The following is a 20,496-nucleotide window of genomic DNA, read 5'->3' on the forward strand; positions in this document are numbered from 1 at the left end:
TAACAAAAGATATAAATATCCCTAAGCCATAATAACTAAAGCTTTACTACTCCTTGGTTGCTTCAAAGGCAATTCAGGCCTTAATATTCACACATTTTCTGAAAGGTACTTTAATTGGATTAGAAATTACCTCCATACTGGGGGTGCACAAGTTTTTATTGCCTTATAGCTACACAATTTAAAGTTTGTGAGTAGGTGATTACCATGGGACCAATGCATGTTAGAGGGTCAGCATATCCTACCATCTGGTTGCTTCAAAGGCAGTTCAGCACTCAGTATGTGCATATTTTCTGAAATGTACTGCAATGTAGACTATAAATCACCCCCGTCTTGAGGGTGCACACGTTTTTGTTTTCATAGCCACACAATTTAAATTTTGTGAGTAGGCAATTACTGTAGGTCTACTATATCTTAGAGGGTCAGCATATACTACCCCCTGCATGCTACAAAGAGAATTCAGGATTCAGTATTTGTACATTTTCTGAGAGGTAATTTACTGTAGATTTGAAATTACCTCCATATTGAAGGCGCACAACTTGTCCTTTTCCCAGCAACATATTGACTCTCTACATTTTGAATATGGTCAATCGGCTCTTAAACTTTTTTTTTTTACTGTTTTAAATCTTTTTGTTTTATCTTTTTGATTTGTTGTTTTTTATGATTTTTCATTGACATTATAAGCATTTAATGTATGAGATGTGTTCTAAATTTGAGGACTAGTCCTTTCGTCACTTTTTTGTGCTCCAAGGTCCTGACACGTCTTTTCTTTTGAAAGCTATGCTAAATGTAGCCACGAATGCTAATTTCCGGTTTCCCTCGTCATTGGTGTTAGTTTGAGACTGCACATGCTACTGAACACTCCGGAAATCCATCGAACGCACAACAAACGCCCTGCTGTGTTTGGTATGAGGTCAAGAGGAAGAGGTCACCATCTGTCAGGGCATAAACTGAATACCACTACAATTAAACGTTTCATCTGAAAGGCAAGTTAAGTGGTTTATCTTATCGTAGAAATTTCAGACATACCGTAGGTATAGAGACAGTGGATGTTTATTGCTTTGGTAGGCGAGTTATCGTGTTTGCTCAAGCTGAGACCAGCTAGTTAGCTATCAAATGCCCAAACATTAGCTTGCTGGAAATCGGATAAACAGCCCATTTGACGTTTAAAAGCTCATCTTTTGAAGGAACGTACGCTTTACACGAGGTAGGTTGTTAGCTAACAGGAAATTAGCCGAATTCCTCACGTAATGAAGTAAAACAGTTGCTGACAAGGCCTGTGGTGACTTGTGTTGAACTTGAAACTGGGCGTTTTAAGTTAGCCATCTTAGTGATTGAGTACTGAGGTTGATATCTGTCAAGAACATACAATTAACAATAAATTAGCCTCGAACGCTTTTATAGTAGCTATTTAGCACCGAGGAAATGAACAGACCATTCAAGGAACAGGCAAGTTAACGTGACCTAGAGATGGGTGGGTCAAGTATTTTCCGTTATATGTGTCTCAAATTCTGAAAGCTTGTAAAAAGGAAATGTGTTACACAGTAAAACTATTGCTAGCTGTTTTGTTGTCGATGTTTCAAATACTTTAATATAGGTCGTTAAATTAAAAAGTTGAATATCTTCTCTGCTCAGTCGTAGTTGGTGTCGGCCATACAGAAAGATGGAGTGGCACTTGCAAAGAGCGTGAATGAGAAGTGTGAATCGTTTGTTTTTCTTATCTTATTTTATTCGCAGAGCTCGAGTAATGAGTCGCTGAGTGACCAGTGAGAATTCCAGCAAAGCTAGTCCTTCTTTTGAAATCTCGTTTTGTACATCTCCTCTGATTGGTTTGATTTACTTTGCACTGTATGACTCCATATCTTCTGCTGTCACATACAGGTTTCTGAGACTGGGAAAGATGATGTGCTACGAGAAACACCTTTTTATTTCTGTCTTACTTTGTCTAACATTAAAGATTTACTTCTGTAAAGGTAAGTGCAGTTTCTGTGGTTGATTTGTAGCCTGAATAATCTGTTTGGTATAAAATTGGTTGAAAGTGTTTTACTGTTTCCTGAGGTACCTGCAAATGTTTATGGGGCATTAAAGCAAAATCAAAAATGATATATTATATAAATACAAATGTTAAATGTAATTGTTAAATGTTAATAATAATAATAATAATAATAATAATAATATAAGTTTATTTAGAGCCCAATATCACTATTTATAGCCTCAAAGGGCTTTACGTGTCTATAACAAAGTCGAATCAAATTTATATTATGCATAAGTTCGAGAAAAGAGATAAGTCTTTAGTCTGGTTTTAAAGAGAGAGAGTTTGCCTCCCTAACTTCTATAGGTAAACCATTCCAGAGGAAGGGAGAGCGGTAGGATTATGGTAAATGTTAAATCTAAATGTAGGATTTTAAAACTAAATAAATAGTAAATATCCTTATTGCTCACACCCCAAATGTGTGACCTCAGTTTTTTGCATGGAGAAGGGCGTGGTCTCAGCCACTTCCAGCCAAAGCTTGGAACACCAGAGACAGAAGCTTACTCGGATGCCTCAAAATAGTATAGCAGTGTATTGCTGCAACGCCAGAAAAAGAAAAACAGATCAATATTACGTTATAATGTGCAAACTTTATTGTGATAACGAGATGTTTTTCGGATTTTAACAAGATATTTTCGAGTTACAACAAGATATGTTCACATTATTATGACATACATACTTATCACGTTATAAAACAATATGCTCTTTATCTTGTTATATATATTATTTTATAATTTTGCTTTGATGTAGATCATTACTCTTGGAAAAGGTGTTACAATATTTTACATGAATTTCTCTCTTAATGTTTAAAAAAGTTGAAAATTGTAGTGCCTTTTTTTTACATTTGGTAGTGCTAAATGTGCAAAAACTGAGCAGGAAAACAGAAGGGGCAACTTTTTACAAATGGTACCCCATAGTGTTTGATCCTGCCGATCAGCCTGATGTTGCGCTTTACTTTGAATCGACTCAAACAATCTCCTTATTCTGTCGAACAGCTCAAACCTTTGTGCCCTTTATTCCTTATTGTTACTCTCAATGTATTTGTTCTTTCCAGTCAAGTTCACTGACGTATCATAAAACTACAGTTTGTAAATGATTTTCAGCAGTGTAATATAAGAAAATCATCATTTTACTGTATTACTCTGTGGTCTCTAAGTGTTTAGACCCATCCCAGACATAGCTGAATCACAGCTGTCAGCCTTAATTACACTAATCACTGTAGTTTTAGAAGTTAAGCATTAAGACCAGACACAAAAGGGCAAAGGAACAGATAGATGTAGAATTTAAGTCACAAGTGTGAATTAATAAAATCTCATGAATTACATGTGCTCTCATTTACTGTTGTAGCCACGTGCATAATCGTCAGTGACAGTGTGTTGAAATGAAATTTTCTGTTAACCATTAAAAGGGGGTAAAAAATTAGCCCTGAAAGCTCAACAGTTCTAATAATCAGGGGTGAAGAGGTGTCTTGTTCAAGATGTTATAAGAATACAAAGCTCTTTAGCAAACGGTCATGCAATGGGCAATGCAGCCTCTGTTATAAAGTGTAAAAAATTTATGTCCAACACGTCCTTTCTGTACCTGTGTTTGAGTACTACAGCTGAGTTGTGAGGCCTATGCAGGGATAGTGTGCTGTCATCCAGGATATGGAATGTTGATAGAATGTTGTGTAAGCATTAGATTACGCTATAAAGAGATGAGCTTTGTTGTCTGTTACCTCTCTCTCAACTCTGCAGAGGGCAGACACGGTCTGTTACTGACCAAATTCATTACCCAACATTTCTTCAGAGAATACACTCTACTCAACCAAGTCTCTGGTCTGACTGTTTCCTTTCCTGCCTATTGTCAAGTGTTCCAGCTATTTTACAAACATCCCTCCCCATTCAGGCACTGCTACTGAGTGGTCATAGCCAGGAATGGGAATGGATGATGACATGCAAGCTGAGATTGAATAGAACAAAACATTTTTTTTCAATGGACATGGTCTTAGTTGGGTTGGGTATCGTTTGGGTTTTTTCCGATACTGGTGCTAAAATGATACTTTTAAAATGGTGCTGGTGTCTAAACGGTGTCTGAACTGATACTACAAAAAAAAAAAACGCAAAACAAAGGTTGATGTTATTAAAGAACAGCTTTTTTGATTTCTAAGGCACATTTGAACTTCAGATTGAGCAATATATTAACTTAACACCTTAAATATATAAATATAAATAAATACAAAACACTTAACACATTTATGTAGAAAATTTACAGAATAAATAAAACCTAACCCAACCACAATAATTTAACACTGAATGACAGTTACAGTAATAATAACAGCAAAATTAAATTTGTGTTGGAATTCTTCGTGTTCTACAAACTCCAGCTTCAAACTTCAGAAGTTCTTTTGCAGAAATATTATCATATTTGCTTTCTCCAGCATGTTGCGTCATGTGACCTGAATACTGTGTGCTGATTCACTGAACGAATTTATCAGGTTGTGTTCAAAAACAGCACTGGCGTTTGACATTTTCAGCTGTAAAACGTGAACGTGCAATGCCTTGACAATGGACAGTAACGGCTTTTGTGACAAAACGTATTTAGGGTTCAGAATGTGCTATGTGTTAAGAATAACTCACGACAGTTTGTTTTCTTAATGGATGGTGTGTATCGGTTTTTGCAAGCGAACTCTTCATATATTTCAATCGACAGCTCAGGCAATTAAGTGGCACCAAAATAAGGTACCGAAATCTGTGTTGCGATTCGGTCCGGTAGATATGATTGTATACGACCATATTGGCACAGGGATTCGACACCCTACCCTAGGTCTTAGTGAGTCAAATTCAGACTATATTTACCAGTTTCATAAAATGAATGAATCAGTACTTTGAGTTAAGCAGTATATGAAAATTTGAGACAATCGGTGCCACTCAGAAAAAACTTGCCACACCTGCCATTCTGCCATTCCTCAGCTATATGGAAATTTACATTGATTTGGATGAGTATAATTGCCACACAAGGCTATTCAACAGAGAGATGACATGCACAAGTCTGAATAGCTTAATAGTATGTAAACTTTATGTAACAGTGAAGTTTATATTTTATGTGTGTGTATGTATGTTAATATGTAAATGTACAAATGTATAATTGTCTAGTTTCATTTTTCATTTTATTTCAGTTCATTTTGACATATCAGTAGTTGTGGAAGGAAGCCAAAGGGAATAATGTAAAATAGTGGCTGTTTTGTCAGTCAGTTGGTGCTTCAAAAGGATCACAAGTTTACACAGAAAAGAAATGCACACACGCACACTTTCTGTATTAGCTTAACTGTACATTGTATAAACTAACTGTTTTGTATCAATGGGGTGATTCAGTATACTGTTAGGTGCAAATGATTCCTTTACTGGTACTATTAGGTATAAACTTAACAATAGCTTTACTGGTACTGTTACATATAAGCTTAATAATGGCTTTACTGGTACTGTTACATATAAGCTTAATAATAGCCTTACTGGTACTGTTAGATATTTGTGTGTTTACTGTATGTATTTGTGCGATATGTCTCTCTGATGTGCCCTCTCTGTCTCTGCAGCGCAGTGCATAAAACCCACCGGTGGTGATCACATGGTTTTGGATGACAGTGACATCATAAAGGATTCCTTTGAAAGTGGTGCTTTAGCCACATTTAAATGTGTGCCAGGCTACGTCCGTGATTCAGGAAATGGAAGGATAAAGTGTGAAGGGACCTCATGGTTGAAGTTGACACTCACATGTACAAGTAATTACTTCTCTGGTTGTTCTGTCATTAAAACACTGAAATACTTAAATTACTCCTCACTCATTCTTGTGCCCTGCAGTACTACTAGTGCAGTGGTTTTCAACTCCAGTCCTAGGGGGCCACTGCCCTGTACGTCTTTGTTTTAACTCTTCATTATCACAGTTAATTGAGCTAATCAAGAGTTTGATGATTAATTGATGAGCGCAATCAGGTGTGTCAGTCCTGAGTTAAAACAAAGACATGCAGGACAATGACCCCCCAGGACTGGGGTTGAGAATCACTGTACTAGTATGATCTATAAATAATAAATGTATTTTGGGCCAGCTGGTACAGTTTTATTGTTCTGGCATTCAGTGTTTTGTTCCTGTTTTCTCTAAGATTTTTCTTTCTCTGATTCAGCTGATGAGCCTTGCTCCATACAAAAGATTTGAGTTTTTAGCTGTTTTTATTTTATTTTGCAGAGAGACCATGTGGACACCCAGGGGACCTTCCCGATGGAAGATATGTATTTTCCCCAGAAGGTGAAGAGGGACTGCTATTTGGTGCAACTGCCACAGCCGTTTGTAACAAGGGGTCAGTGTAAACGGATCTTCAGTTTCATAAAATAGATCCACTGAAATATGTAATTGCTGATGTGCACATGTATATGCAGCCATCATTTTTTTCTTTTTCTTTGAAGATACCGGCTAACGAGCCAAATAAGTAAAAGAAATTGTGTAGCTACTGGTTGGGATGGTAGAACTCCTACCTGTGAAGGTCAGTGAAGGTCATGTGTTTGTATACTAACGACCATTTGCTGTATATTCACCATGCTACAGCATTTTTGGAGATGGATTGTATTAATATGTTTTTGTTTGTTTGTTTCTCTCCTTTTAAACTCCAGTGGTGAAATGTGAAGCACCTCCAGCTGTGGTCGATGGCAATTTGGTCGACCCACCCCAGGAAGTGTATGAATATGGACAGGCAGTTACATACACGTGTAATGATGGTTATACTCTCTATGGACGTGCAACTATTGCTTGTTCTGAGAATGGAAAATTCCAGCCCGATCCTCCTCAGTGCTTAGGTAAGCAGTGTTTAAAAGTGTTCTCATATCATTTAGACGAGATGAATTTGAGAGTAAAAGCCAACGCTGTAGGTGCATGATTGGCTATAAAAAGCGTTAACATTTCTTACAGTTCTTTTCTTTGTACCAATTTTTTTCTTAGATGTTTCTTGCGAGCGCCCTGTTGTCACAAACGGAGTTCGGGTTTCAGGAGGCTCAGGACCGTACACATATAAGAGCACCCTCCAGTTCAAGTGCAAGGATGGCTACAGAATGAACGGTCCTGCAGAAATAACATGTGAAATAGAAGGCTGGGATCCCAGTCCTCCAGAGTGCTTAGGTAAGCTTTATGTCGCTTGTCTTTTATTCCTTTAACTGAAGATTTGCTCCTTTTATAATTATGGCTCATTCTAATACTTCTAACCCCTTAAACAGTTAAGTAAGACTTCTACAAAAAGAAAGAGGTGAATTCTTTATGTATGCTCTCTGAATAATGTGGTCGTGATCTTTGTTGTTGGCCATAGTCTTAGAGTACACCTTTTTTCTTTTTTTGCTATCAGTCACTTATAGACATTTATTGTCTTTTTCAACTAACAAAACCGTAATTGTAAAAAGTCTGCCATCCAGTGGCCACCAGCCAGCCAACTATAGATCCTTTTTAGACATACTCAAAATATGTCAGTGGAGATTAGGTTTCAATTTTTAATCAGGTTATAATTCACCAGGTCATATGCAGGTTATTGTTGTGAGAGTCAAGTTGTCCGAATGTCAGTCTTATTAACTTTCTTCCTCTTTTGACTTTCACATACACTAATTTTTCTGCATGCCTGTTTAAGCTCTTTCACCAAAGCCTTCTGCCACTCCTGTAACCAGAAGACCTGAATCTACCACTAAAACATCCACAGAGAAAGGCTCAGGTAATGTCTGTTTTTCAGGTGGTGGGACTATTTATCCTGTCTTATTTGTCTTTCTTTATGTCCATGTTAGCTTTAAGTGGAAGTTTTTTTATTTTACACTGTATGTATGTTTGAACCATGCTTACTGAATGTGTCTGTCAAGATTTAGTTTTTGATTAGAGTAGGCTGTGAATCAGAGTTGAATTCAGAGAGTTATATCAAGGTTTGTATTGTGATTGTTGTTATGTTTTTACATGTCATTCCAAACTGCATGGGCACTGCATTTTTGAAAGTCAGTTTGGAGAGAAGCTTCCAGATGTAAGATGTACCTTATGAGGTTGCAGCACTTAGGAACCCACATGCTTTTTTCTCAAGTGAACCGCTAACAAGACTTGAGTTTCAGATGTCCTTTTTGTCTTTCTGAGGTCCTGCTTCATTAATCTTTATTAATCTTTGTCTTTTAAAGATGACGATCATCCGTCAAATAACATAGGGAAGATCGTTGGTGGGGTCATTGGTGGATTAGCCGGTGAGTCTCAAAACATGCAACATTTTAATAAATAAGCAATTATGAAATCAAGAATTGTTTGCACTGCTTCAGTAATCCCTGCGATCAGTGATCGCCAAATCTCTCTCGGACATCTCTTGTCAGAAACGCCTCTTCCTGTCAAAAAATCAAAATGAAAATCCTAGGGGTATGGTCGTTGTCTCACGTTAAGCGTTTTCCTCTCCATGGATGCCCATTATAAGGAAACGGCTTAACGTACCTTAATGTCCCAAAACAGCGATCAATGATCACCAAATTTGTCTGACGTCTTACATTTCATAGGCACCAATCAAAAAAGCAAAACTGAAATTCAGTGAAAGGGGTAACGTGTTGGAAATGATTTATGTGTATTTGCATATAGAGCAAGGAAGTGAGTGATTCTAAAGCCCGTTGTAAACGGACGTACTTAGAGCTGTCCACTTGTGTTCGGATCACCAGAATCGGATCTTAATGCAAGGAGTAAACAGGGCTACAGTGATTTTGGACTAATACTGTGGAGATGCATCAGTGTGATCTTTTATCAAAATGTTTTGTCCTTTAAAACACATCACCTTCTCTTGAAAGTTTTTCTCAAAGTTGCTTCTATCTGAATTACCCACCAAAAAGCAGTCCCTGCTTTCAATAACATTACAACATTATTGTTTTTTGGTTTTTTTTAACTATTAAAAATGAATAAACAAAGCATCACTTAAATTTAAGGTGTAACATTGGCTATGGCAGTTTCTGTTATTTGATACAAGTTATTAGACATAGCTTTGATTGACTAGCTGAATAACAAGTAATTATCAATGGCAGATTGCTTTATTTTATAGGAACACAGAACGAGTCAAATAACAACAAGACCTAAGCACACAGTAGTAAAAAAAAAAAGAGGAGCTGAATCCTGCAGTGGAGCACAGCTGGGCTGAACCTTGCTTTTGAGATTTGATGAATGATGGCTTGTTTTTCCTGTGCTGAGGTTATGTTGTTGGTGTTGTTATGTGTTTGTCAGTTCAGTTTTATTTGTTGATTTGATATTTGATTTTGATGTAGGTTATTTATTTATTCAATGCAAAACCTATATCATATAAGTAAAATTGCATATTAGAATGGATGTAGGTGTTTGATATTTGTGCTGTGAAATTTTACTGTTAGGATGTTTAAGGTATGAGTTTTATTCAAAGAATGTTTTGAAGCAAGATTCCCAGGACAAAGTTAGTTTGCAAATAAGAGTTTTTTGATGACAAGTAAGTATGCCCTTTTTAAAATACTTAAAAAAAGATATGTTACTTTCTACTCTTCCTTGCAGGTCTTGCTGTAATTGCTGGAGTTCTATACTATTTAACCAACAAGAACCGGTGAGTGCCATGTATTTGCCTTCCTGTTGGGCTTTAGTTGATTCTTTTTCGTGAAAGGGGGAGGACAGTGTATGTTGCATTGGGAGGGCATGGGGCTGTGAATGGTGAAAGGGTTAAAGTGAACCAGCGGGTCTCTTTGAGACCTGTGTTCTGATCCAGTGACGGCCAGCACAATCAATACTGGACATTTGGCTTTCAGCTCTCGAAAAGGCTACGCGGGAAATGTGGCCACTAGGAATGAAGAGGGAGAGTTATAACATTCTCGCACCTATGGTAAGAACATCAGATGAACATAATGCAGGAATAAGCTCATATAAAAAGTATTTATCAGGCAAACCATGGAAAACTGACGGATCGCATAGGTGCTGATTTGTGGAGTATTTTTAGAGAAAATCTAAGTGTTTGCTGACAGTTGACTTTTCTCTAAGGAAAAGCACTCTGTTTTCATATAGAGATTCTTAAGGAACAGGACATTCACTAGAGCGCTTGATTTGTTATTTCAGGTGTGAATGAAATGTGATGAAGTGAGGCTTGTCCTTTTTTTTCAGGTGAAAATATCAAATCAGTGCTCAGTAAAGAAAAGACAATCGATGGGTTCCATAAGATGATTATAATTGCTGAAACAGTTTAGAGGAATGTATATTATATTTTGGAGAAGTGAGTTCCTCGTTCCAAGTGTTAAATCCATTAAGGCCAGATGCAACATTTGCGTGATCCCTTTAAGACCGTGTGCGATGAAATACACGTGAGGAAGGCAAGATGCTTTGTTCATTTTTAGCCCATCTTAACCTCTTAGTCTCCGTTTGGACCGCAAAAACGTTTCTAAAGTTGCACTTCAGACAATGACAATGGCTGACGACCTGAGCGAGGGAAGAGACACTGATCCACTCCCTTCGCTCAGGAAAACAAGCAAAGCTTTTCATGCTGAAAACAAACCAAGAAATGAGAACAAGCATTTCGCCTTCCCCACGTGCATTTCAGAGAATCAGATGCATTTCATCTGTCACTGGTCTTGAAAACGACGACATCATCTAAAACATGCTCACATCACATCCGACTCTAAAGGGAGACGAATGTAAATGTTGCACACGGTCTTAAAGGGATCACGCAAATGTTGCATCCAGCCTAAATGGGTTAAATAATATGGCCATGGTCTGGCACGAGCAGACTAGTATTGCTCCTCTCACTGCCACCTGCTTTCTGGGAAAATGACACCTGTTTCCATGGGAGAAATGACTGTTTTTTGTTTTTTTCTCTGCTGTGTTTTTTTCCAGCACTGGTGGGGCCTATTAGAGGAGCAGGAGTGGAGTCTGCTGAATGTACATATACCACAGGCCCAAGTCCTGTGTAATACAGGATCCCTTCAAAAACAACGACCAGAGCATCATCGTTTCCCTCCATATAGCCAAAACAGAAAGTTTATACAGCTGAACCATGACATACTCATCACACAATCAACTCAGCATGGCAGTTAGACCCATTTGAGCTGTAACTGACACACAGATGTGACTGTGTGAATGTTTCCTTACTGGTTTTTACCTGGATTAACTGAATTATTTGTCTGCTCTATGAACTGCCTGGTAATTGTAAGGTGTCTCTTCTTCCCCCACGCAGAGCCCTGCTTAGGGATATCACAGCATAGTAATCAGCTTTTGTTTCACAATTTTATAATTGACCTACATCAGTGCTGACTTCTCATAGATTTTTCCCCCACAAAATCATTATTTTTTCTGTGAATTCCTGTGCGATCCTCGTGCATGAATGGCGCCATGCCAAAAATGAAGGGCCCTGTCGCTTTAGACATACACACTATGGCACATAGTTGCCTTGTTACAGATTGTATCTGCTGTGTCTATACCAACCTAAGCTGAGCTTGTCAGTAGTGTACAGTATCAGTAACATGCAACAGTGCGAGAGAGATGATGATTTACTACTGTGTTAGAGCTGGCTTCTTTTTTAAACTTTCCGAAGTTGCATATTTGTGGCCCAGTTTTATTCACGATAATTAATGGAACCGTCTGTCTCAACTTACTTCCTTAAGCCATTTTGAGTTTTTTGATCTTTTAATTTCTGTAGCAACGAATATTCATATTTGTGCCTTGTCAGCCAAAGAGGAAAAATTTGCTGAATTGACTGCAGGAGAAAAAAAAACGCAATGTCCTAATCACTAAGACCTTATTGGAAAGATGGAAGCATTTTAATGTGGCAAGTACCTAAAATGACTCGTCGGCGTTGCTTCTCTCATGGGAGATGTGAGAGTGTGATGTGTAATATGAGTGCTTTTTTTATTCATTGATATCTCTGAATGTGTAAAATAGTTACAGCACCTTTTAACTCTTTTTTTTGTTGTTGTTATTTTTACAGATTGGCGTTCCTGTTACTGAATTATGTGGTAAAATCTATATCAAAAACGTCTGAAAAGTTTTAAAAATTGATATTTAATGATGTTTTTGATACGAGTAGAATGTATGCTCATGAAGTTGAGTTTATCCACGAGTGTTAGCATTTTTAGCCTTAAATTTATTTAATTATATCATGACAGAAGGATTAGTTTATTTATCTCTTTTGACAGCTGAATTACCAGCTACTTCCCCCTCTCTTCCCTGTCTGTCTGTAAATTGATATGAAGAACATTCCAGTGTCTTTTTTTCTCTCTCATGCTGTTAATTGTCTGTTTCTAAAGTCTATATCTTATTTTTTTTTAATAATTACTCCTTTCTACCACTTTTCTGTCATAGTAATTTATTGTGATATCCCTCTTGTTCCTTGAATATTTACTGAGAACTGCTATGTGAAAACACACATTTGTGTTTGGATTGAATTCAGTGATTTATTGTTACTCCGTGTAATTTTTAGATGCCACTAAGACGTTGAACATGATCTCTAAAGAACTTACTGTCTAATTGGTTACTAGATAGATGGGCACATAGTTATTCATTGCTTCCAGTGAACTGCCACATGAGCTATTGTCATGACTGTCCACCATTATTATTGTATGAAATCTCGACATGTCTCAGTTTGTTTGCACTACTGCTGATCTTAATAAAATGGCATGGTTTTGCTATAGTAATGCTCTTTTCCTTTCCTTCTTTCTTATAACCATCTTTTTAGCAGCCCTCAGTGTAGTGTTGTCTTGCAATCTGTTCTAGCGTAGAAGCTGATTTTTGCAAATCCTTTCGGACAGCAATGTCAAGGTTTTCAGTGGCATTCTGTTTGTTTGATTTCAGTCTCTCTTTGGTTGACAATGAGACCTAACACAAATTTCATCGATCTTGCCTTTCCATCCTTGCAATATTTTGGTCTGGAGCCTCGTCATCAACAGTTACACTTTAAACATTTAGGTATGTTCATTTAAAGATGCAATTTATGAAAACTTAACTTTAAAAAGGAGCAACTGTATAAAAATACTGTGATGTATATTCAAGTCAGTGCATATATAAGTCTGTAGTTGATATGCGATGGAAAGGTTTATGTACCTTTTCACGCCAAATTTAAGTTCTGTTTAACTGAGTTGCTGTAAAAATACCAGTGGTGCGAGCATGACACTCTTGGTCATTTGTGGCTTCCTTGAAAATGGGGAGAAAAAATGATGACAAGATCAAAATGTCTTGTTTAAGGAGCAAAAAATGCAGTTTTGAGAGATTTCTTCTCTCGTCTGTTTTTAGGACACTGGAATGGTGTGTTATTTAATGAAAACTTCTGAAAATACAGGAACCTTGCAGATTAGTACACTATATAGATTAGCTGGAGTGCTCCTGGATGACAAGAATTTACTTCAAAGTTATCTGTGAAAACTTAGTGTTGGAGTTCGTGTCTGACTTCTGGTAGCACCACAATAAAGCAGTAATGGTCCACATCTTCACCCTTGCCGGCATAAGCCTCAAGGTCAAAGATCCTGCACATGGCCCCACTACCTCAATACACTTCTAGCCTCATGTTAGCATAGACCTTTCCAATCATTTGTGCAATGTCAACCTGGCCACTGACATCCGTGATCTTAGCCTCATGGTCACACCCCTTTGTTTTCATAGGTGCTTTTCTTGCTTGTACCTGAAGGGTAAATTCACACACAATCACTTTTGGAAAAAACAACCTCTGTGCTTTCTTGATGTATGGAGTGCAGAGTAAGAGTGATAAAGCATTAATAATGAATGCAGATGTACAGGGAGCAGAGTAACGGTAGTCTGCTTGGTTTTCTCATATACAGACTGTTAATTTTGTTGTCAGAAACAAATGGAGAAATTTGGAACAGATTTTAGAACCATTGGGCTAATAGTGTTGTACAGAGCTGTTTAATGACAAATATTTTGTCCCGAAGTAAAAATCCATCAACAAAATATGTGAAACTATGCAAACTGTTGTTAGATTTTTGTGAATCCTTAACTGGTACACAGAGATGAAATGTACACTTCCTCATTTTGTAGGTGGCATCCCACAAAGTTATATTGCTCTTTGATAAAAGTACACAGTTATAATAATCATGAGCTGTATAAAAAAGATTTGCCGCATTTTATTATTTCTATCCTCCCCTGGAATCTTTTTGGCCAGTTTATTTGTCCTGACCCTAGCCATTTCATTCCAGTGAAACCAAAAAACTGAAAACACACACACAAGGGAGATGATACAGAGGAGCTGACAGTAACCAGATCTTGTAAAATGTATCCATGCTGCATTTTTACAAAACATATTACGATAACTGGACTTTTTCAGAACACTTAAGTTTATACAGTGGATTATGTTGTAAGTTTATAAAGCATATTATTTATCAAATTTTCATCTGCACCACACTAGTTAAGCATTATGGGAGTACAGTGTGAGAGTGTGAATGTCAGCATATCCCCTTTCAGACCACTTAAAATAAACATCTCTTATGTTACGAGTCTGTTCAGCAGTTCTCATTTTTATAAGCCCAAAACAATAAAACCACCAATTTTACATGCACACACATTTCTGATGTCAATTTGTTTAAAGATTATGAGTCTTAGCTCAAAGAAAATTCAAGACTATATTTACTTTTCAGCCAGACTTGAAATTCCCTTTCAAGTATGCAGTTTCAGTGTGGTAATCTTAGTGTGTGCATATCATACAAGCACCAAAAGTAATGTTGTGTATACAAAGTATATCACACTTTATCATACTAATTCTCAGTGTAAAGTGTAAATGACTTCAGTCTTTTTCAATTTTGTCTCAACAGTAGCTCTAAATATTAATGCTTAGGAAATAAGGTACTGTATGTCTGTGTTGGACGCAAGTACAATACAACACCACCACAATTTCAGAGCTTCCTTGGGATATGATCATGACAAGTATTACCTGACATGTTCCTAAAATATGTGAGAAGCAAGGACTGTCTTGAATCATGTGTTTCATTCACTGGAAGTTGACCCACTGGAATTTGACCCACTGGAATTTGAGTAGTGAATATACATAATGTTGCAATGAAAGGCACAGCTTGGATAGGGGAATGTGCCTTGTTTCTGAGATAACAAAAGCATGTGGTGAAGAGAGTATGGTGTGTGGTGTAAAAAGGTCAAAGCATCTGCAATGTATATGAATGGCATTAGACCAAGTTGGTTCATGTCACAGTTAATGGAGAAGGGCCGAAAAATGGACTGATCATGAATCCAGATTTATATACTTGTTAAATTCTTGATCACGTTTTTGGTCCAAGCACAATTGAGGGCACAGAAAGACCAGGTGAGTGTTGGTGTACTGAGGAAAAAATGTACTGCCAAGATAAAAAATGTTTAAACTTCTAAATGTCCTGTAGCATAGGTTCGAGTCTGTAGCTGGCTAAACCATAGCATTCGCCATAGCACCAGGGGTGGACTGATGCCTGCATCTATGACAAGGGACACAGGAGAGTACAGAGCCAGGGAACTGAAGCTTGACTCACCCACGAGACAAATTTGTTTTTCCAGAATGTCAGGTAGGGTGGATGCCAGTGTCTAAAAGAACAATTAAAATGCATTGCAAACTATGACTTGTGGAAGGGGGAACACACAAAAGCTAAGATCCAATTCATATGATGACACAGTTTTGTTTTATAACCACTAGAGGGAGACAAGTTTGTAAAGACTGAAGGGAACAGATATGACACATTCTTTTTTCACTTTATTTAGCCATGGTCAGGAATACACAGGATAAAATGCTGTACGGGATCAGAAGATTGTGGAATAGGTGGGTTGCACAACTGGTTATCCATTATGTAGTTGCCTGTCTTACTGTGTAGTCCCACTGTATGTACACTTTACAGTTGGTTCACCCAAGTGTACTGTTTTTAGCAAGTTGGGCAGCCTGTCTCATCAGGGGTTCCTTTTTTTTTTTTTTTTTTTAATTCTCAGCCATGCGAGTTCACAATAGTGAAATGGACAGCCACAGCTTGTAGGCCAATTCAGACTGCAGCGGACGAAGGCCTGCGTGACATTATTCAGATTGCATCCACTGACTTAACAAATGAATTGTCCTCAAGAGCCACCATCGCAATATGAATACACACACATTTTTCTCATTTTTCCATAGTACGGGTGTTGCATCTTTAGCCTCTATAACATTAAGAAGAGGGCACTAGGGAAGGCATAACTTTCTCATTTATCCAAGAATCATTTGTATTCCTGTGGATACCTGTTCACCAGAAAGTTTAACACAGCTTGGATTTGAATTCTTTCTCCTCGGATGTAAGCATGCACTTCTGCATTGTTACGCAGTGCATCCTTTGTTCAGTTATTCGCAGACTGTTTGCATGCAGCATGTCTTTTTCAGTCAGCATTACTTTTCCACATTACAGATGATTTGCATATTCATAATTGTTACAGCCAGCCACACCCACCGCAACATAAAGGGGACACAGACCAAGTTCAGCTCAATATCTAGGGGTTTTATTCGAAAATTGAAAGGCACTGAAAACAAAACATTAACCAGCACAGTCTGGCTCAAAGGTAGTAGTTGACACCGTATAAACTGCCCTACGTTTCAAGCCAGGCTGGGGTGCATGTATAGAGAGCAGCAAATAGCAAGACAAGTAATTGCACAGGTGACACCTACCTGCCTGGAGGAACAGAAAAAGAGAGAATAGATTAAGCAAGCCACCAGCAGGGGTAGTCAAAATAAGTATTACTGTGACTCCTTAAGGGGCAGAGGAACATAACAATAATATATACTTTTTCGTTTTCCTGACAATCTCCCATGGGAACACACTGAGACAAATTCCTTTCTCTTTGTGGGGGAAGTCTCTTCAGCCTGTTCACGGTTGAGTGGTCTCTCACAAATACGCTCACATACACTGATACAGAAAGCTGCTTTTTCCTGCCAACATGGTGACTGCTAAAATTTTACTTGGCAGACTTATGTGCCAGTTATCCGTATACACCAGACACCCACATAACACATTAAAATGAATGAGCTGTTAGTGGATATCTGCCTTAACACTGTCCCGTAATCTGGTCTTTAGAGCATATGTATTCAAATCACTGGCACTGGAATGTGGCCAAAAACAGATACACACTTGCAAACGCTATTTCACAAGTCTGTCTACAAAGGAAGTACACGTGCCTTCTATATGGGAGTATCTGGGCTCTCTTTTTTCCTCCAATGATTAAACAGAATGGTCTTTTACAGATGTTTTTCAAACCAAACAAGAAACATTTTTTTGGTTAGAACACTAACTTTTGCTAACTTTTTTACAGGACAAAATCCAGTAAATGCTAGGTAACACGAATCTAATATCTCTTGGGTGAATGTAGGTATTAAAGTATTTGACACCTATTTGATCTCAAACCATAAAACTATTGATATGCTTATTTTCTGCTTTCCATGTTGTCAAATAAATAATAAATATTGCCTCTGATTGTGTCTGTGTGCTGTTAAACTGATTAATTAGAAGCACCAATTTGTTCAAGTGAGACAGTTTTCCAGTTTGAGTCTTTTCAAACAACTTTAAACAAAAGTTCTTTTCAAACAATGTAAAAATGTCCACTTTGTATCATACAGCAATGAAAGTGATAGTACTTCCATAAAACAAAATCAAATCACACTCATCAAAGGGCACTCCCATGTAGAAATTCTGTAGTATGAAAGGAAAAACATGTTATGTTTCAGTGTACAAACAGAGCCAGGTTCACAAGGAATGCAAAATTTGCTTATGTAGAAAAATAAAAGGCACAGACAAACAGTCCTGACTTTGCGGTTGATGTACAAATAGGTAAGAGCCATAAACAGTCTGTGCTCAAACACTGACATACCCTTTAACTGGCATGTTGACTGACTGTGACAAGTTTAAGTGAGGAGAATCCATATAAGAAAACAAATAAAACCAAGTTTCAATTCAAAGAAACAGGTTCTGAAAGGGAACACAGTGGTACATTTGCAAATTAATAAGGAAAACAATTAAAAACATGATGACTGGATAATAAGCCTTACCCACAGTAAATGCCCCAAATCAACTCTGATGGTCTACAGAGCACAGAGACGAGAGGAGTATGTGAGACAGCAGAAAACAAGATGAGTGACAGTCGCTGTGTCCAGTTACATTTGTTTGGAAAAGTTTGTGTTTTGGATAGTTTATTATTTATTTGATTATTTTATTTTATTTGATATGGACATCACAGTACCATTAGAATTGCAACATACATTTATGCACCACATCTGCTGTGTTTAGTGTTTGTAGCGAAACGCTAATTTACAATGTTCAGTGTAAATAAAACGTTCAATATACATGTATAACAGTGTTTGAAGTTTTTACATTAATGTTTTTATATATAATGTAAACATAATGTAAAATAATGGTATTCTGGAAATTATAAGGTTTAGTATAATTACATTGAATAATTTAAGTGATACACATGCACTCATACCAATCATAGGTCAAAACGCTGCTAAATTTGGCTGAATTCTAAAAGCCAGAAGTGGTACTAAATGAAGAGCTGCTTGAGAGCCGAAAGAGCCGGCTCTTATTTCTGAGCTAAGCAAAATGATCCGGCTCATTAAAAAGAGCCAGAATTCCCATCACTATGTAGTGATGTTACTGTTGTAACCATGTGAATAATGAACGAAAGACTCAGACCTGGTGACCCGAAGCTACTTATGATTCATGAACAAATCAGTTCCTATTCTGAGTCACGTGAATAATGAACGAACCACTCAGACCTGAAGACCCATACTTGAACGAATCAGTAGTTCCTTCACTGAGAGTATGCAGCAGTCATGGGGGGGGCCACAAGATGGCGGGTTGAGCAGTCGCATTTTATAGAACTCGTTAAACTAGTCCCAAAGTTTAGTCTAAAGTGGATGATTTTTCACTCTAAAGTGTCAAGATGGATACACAAAAGCTGATTAAACCTGCCAAATTAAAACTGGATCGAAAAGCACAGAAAACTTCGCCTAATGTGGAAAGAAAACACCGAAGTGACCGAGGAGAGGAGCATGACTATGCAATGGACTCTGCTAAATAAGAGGGAGCACAGAGATGACTCGGCACCTCCAACGCTAATGCCAGTGGAGAGGAAGTCCAGGTCAACAGATGATGGTGAAAGAGATGAAGTCTCTAATAATACCATTTTGGAGGCTAGGCTAAGCCTTGAAAAGAGAGTGGAGGAGCAGCTGACCAACATCTCGGTGGGACCTCGGTCGCTGATGTTGAGCCTGGCACACTTTTCATTTTCGGGGCAGCCTGTGGTCTAAAGGTTAGAGAAGTGGGCCAGTACGATTCCCAGGACCAGCAGGTGTGCTAGAGAGTGTGTGTGCTCACTACTGGTGTGTAAGGATGGGTTAAATGTAGAGGTCAAATTCACTGCTCACAGGGTGACAAAGCAAAGTAGCGCCATGATTGCTAGCTTAATGAAGGCAGTCCAGTTCAACGCAGTGAATGCAAATGTGAAAGAATACAAAAAGAAAGTCAAAGACCTGAAGAAACAAAATGACCAGCTATGCAGAGAGAACAACAAACTTAAGGAGAGAGTTAGAGAACAAGAAATATGCAGAATGAGGTGGTGTCTCCCAATCAAAGGCTTGGAAGAGAAGAAAGATAAAAACATCAGAGCGCAAGTCATCCATATCTTTGCTCAAACTGTCTCAGATATGGAGTCAAAGATGGAAGAAGAAGTTAAGATTGTGCATACATTTGGAAGAAAGATGGACAATAAGAGCAGGCATGTCATCATTCTGTTTGCCCGAGGGTGGTTGAAGGAAGAGATCTGGCAATGGAGCAAAGACTCTCCAGTCTGCAAGGATCAAGGCATTCGTTTTGCTTAAGTGTTACCACAGGAGGACTGGGAAGAAAGGAGAAGGCTGTGGCCACAAATTAACCAAGCGAGGGTGGCTGGAAAACCGGCTTTCTTTTGGGGTGAATATATTATATGTTTATAATATAATCACCCCCAAAGAATATGATTATATTTTAAGATAATCTGGTGGGTTTGTTCATTTATAATCTACACTGCAGTACCTTCAGAAAACTTTGTAGTAGCAAGGACCTATGTACAAAGCCTCTAACATACATTAGGCCTATGATAACTGCCCCTTCACAAACTTTAAATTGTGTGACTGGGAAAACAAAAACTTGTGCCCCCTCAATACGGGGGTAATTTCAAATGTACATTACATTACCTCTCAAAAAATATGCAGATATTGAGGCCTGAATCACCTTTGTAGTAACCAGGGGGAAGTATACACTGACCCAGCAAGATATAGTAGTCCTATAGTAATCACCTACTCACAAACTTCAAATTGTGTGGCTGGGTAAACATAAACTTGTACTGCCTCAATATGGAGGTAATTTCTAATCTTATTTCTTTTTGGCTATGTGCTTTACCGTTAGGCTATCAAGTTGCATAAGCACCTCTGTGAAATGATCCACAGATGTTGCATTCTGAAATTTAATTTCCCATAT

General features: G+C 37.8%; 1 protein-coding gene across 3 annotated transcripts; it reads left to right on the plus strand.

The window, feature by feature from the left end:
* Positions 1-890: 890 nt before the first annotated feature.
* LOC115807130 (C4b-binding protein alpha chain) lies at positions 891-12,681 on the plus strand. 3 transcript variants are annotated; one of them, XM_030767999.1, is made up of 12 exons: positions 891-983; positions 1,879-1,970; positions 5,601-5,786; positions 6,248-6,359; positions 6,466-6,542; positions 6,670-6,852; positions 6,995-7,171; positions 7,668-7,748; positions 8,194-8,256; positions 9,563-9,611; positions 9,811-9,884; positions 10,886-12,681. In XM_030767999.1, the coding sequence occupies exons 2-11, from the start codon at positions 1,898-1,900 to the stop codon at positions 9,866-9,868; spliced, it is 1,059 nt and encodes a 352-aa protein (XP_030623859.1). In that variant the 5' UTR covers positions 891-983; positions 1,879-1,897; the 3' UTR covers positions 9,869-9,884; positions 10,886-12,681. The 3 variants fall into 3 exon arrangements, with proteins under 3 accessions (XP_030623859.1, XP_030623862.1, XP_030623861.1); XM_030768001.1 differs by lacking the exon at positions 891-983 and adding an exon at positions 1,005-1,204; XM_030768002.1 differs by lacking the exon at positions 9,811-9,884.
* Positions 12,682-20,496: the final 7,815 nt, after the last annotated feature.

The sequence above is a fragment of the Chanos chanos genome, chromosome 3 (genome assembly GCF_902362185.1).
Source record: "Chanos chanos chromosome 3, fChaCha1.1, whole genome shotgun sequence".
NCBI classification, from domain to species: domain Eukaryota; kingdom Metazoa; phylum Chordata; class Actinopteri; order Gonorynchiformes; family Chanidae; genus Chanos; species Chanos chanos.

What these genes read in the sequence shown, in the direction of transcription:
- LOC115807130 (XM_030767999.1), top strand. Translation starts at nt 1,898, where the DNA reads ATGATGTGCTACGAGAAACACCTTTTTATTTCTGTCTTACTTTGTCTA. An exon ending in CGATCCTCCTCAGTGCTTAG is followed by an intron (nt 6,853 to 6,994) that starts GTAAGCAGTGTT and finishes TTTTTTTCTTAG; the next exon opens with ATGTTTCTTGCGAGCGCCCT. An exon ending in CAGTCCTCCAGAGTGCTTAG is followed by an intron (nt 7,172 to 7,667) that starts GTAAGCTTTATG and finishes TGCCTGTTTAAG; the next exon opens with CTCTTTCACCAAAGCCTTCT.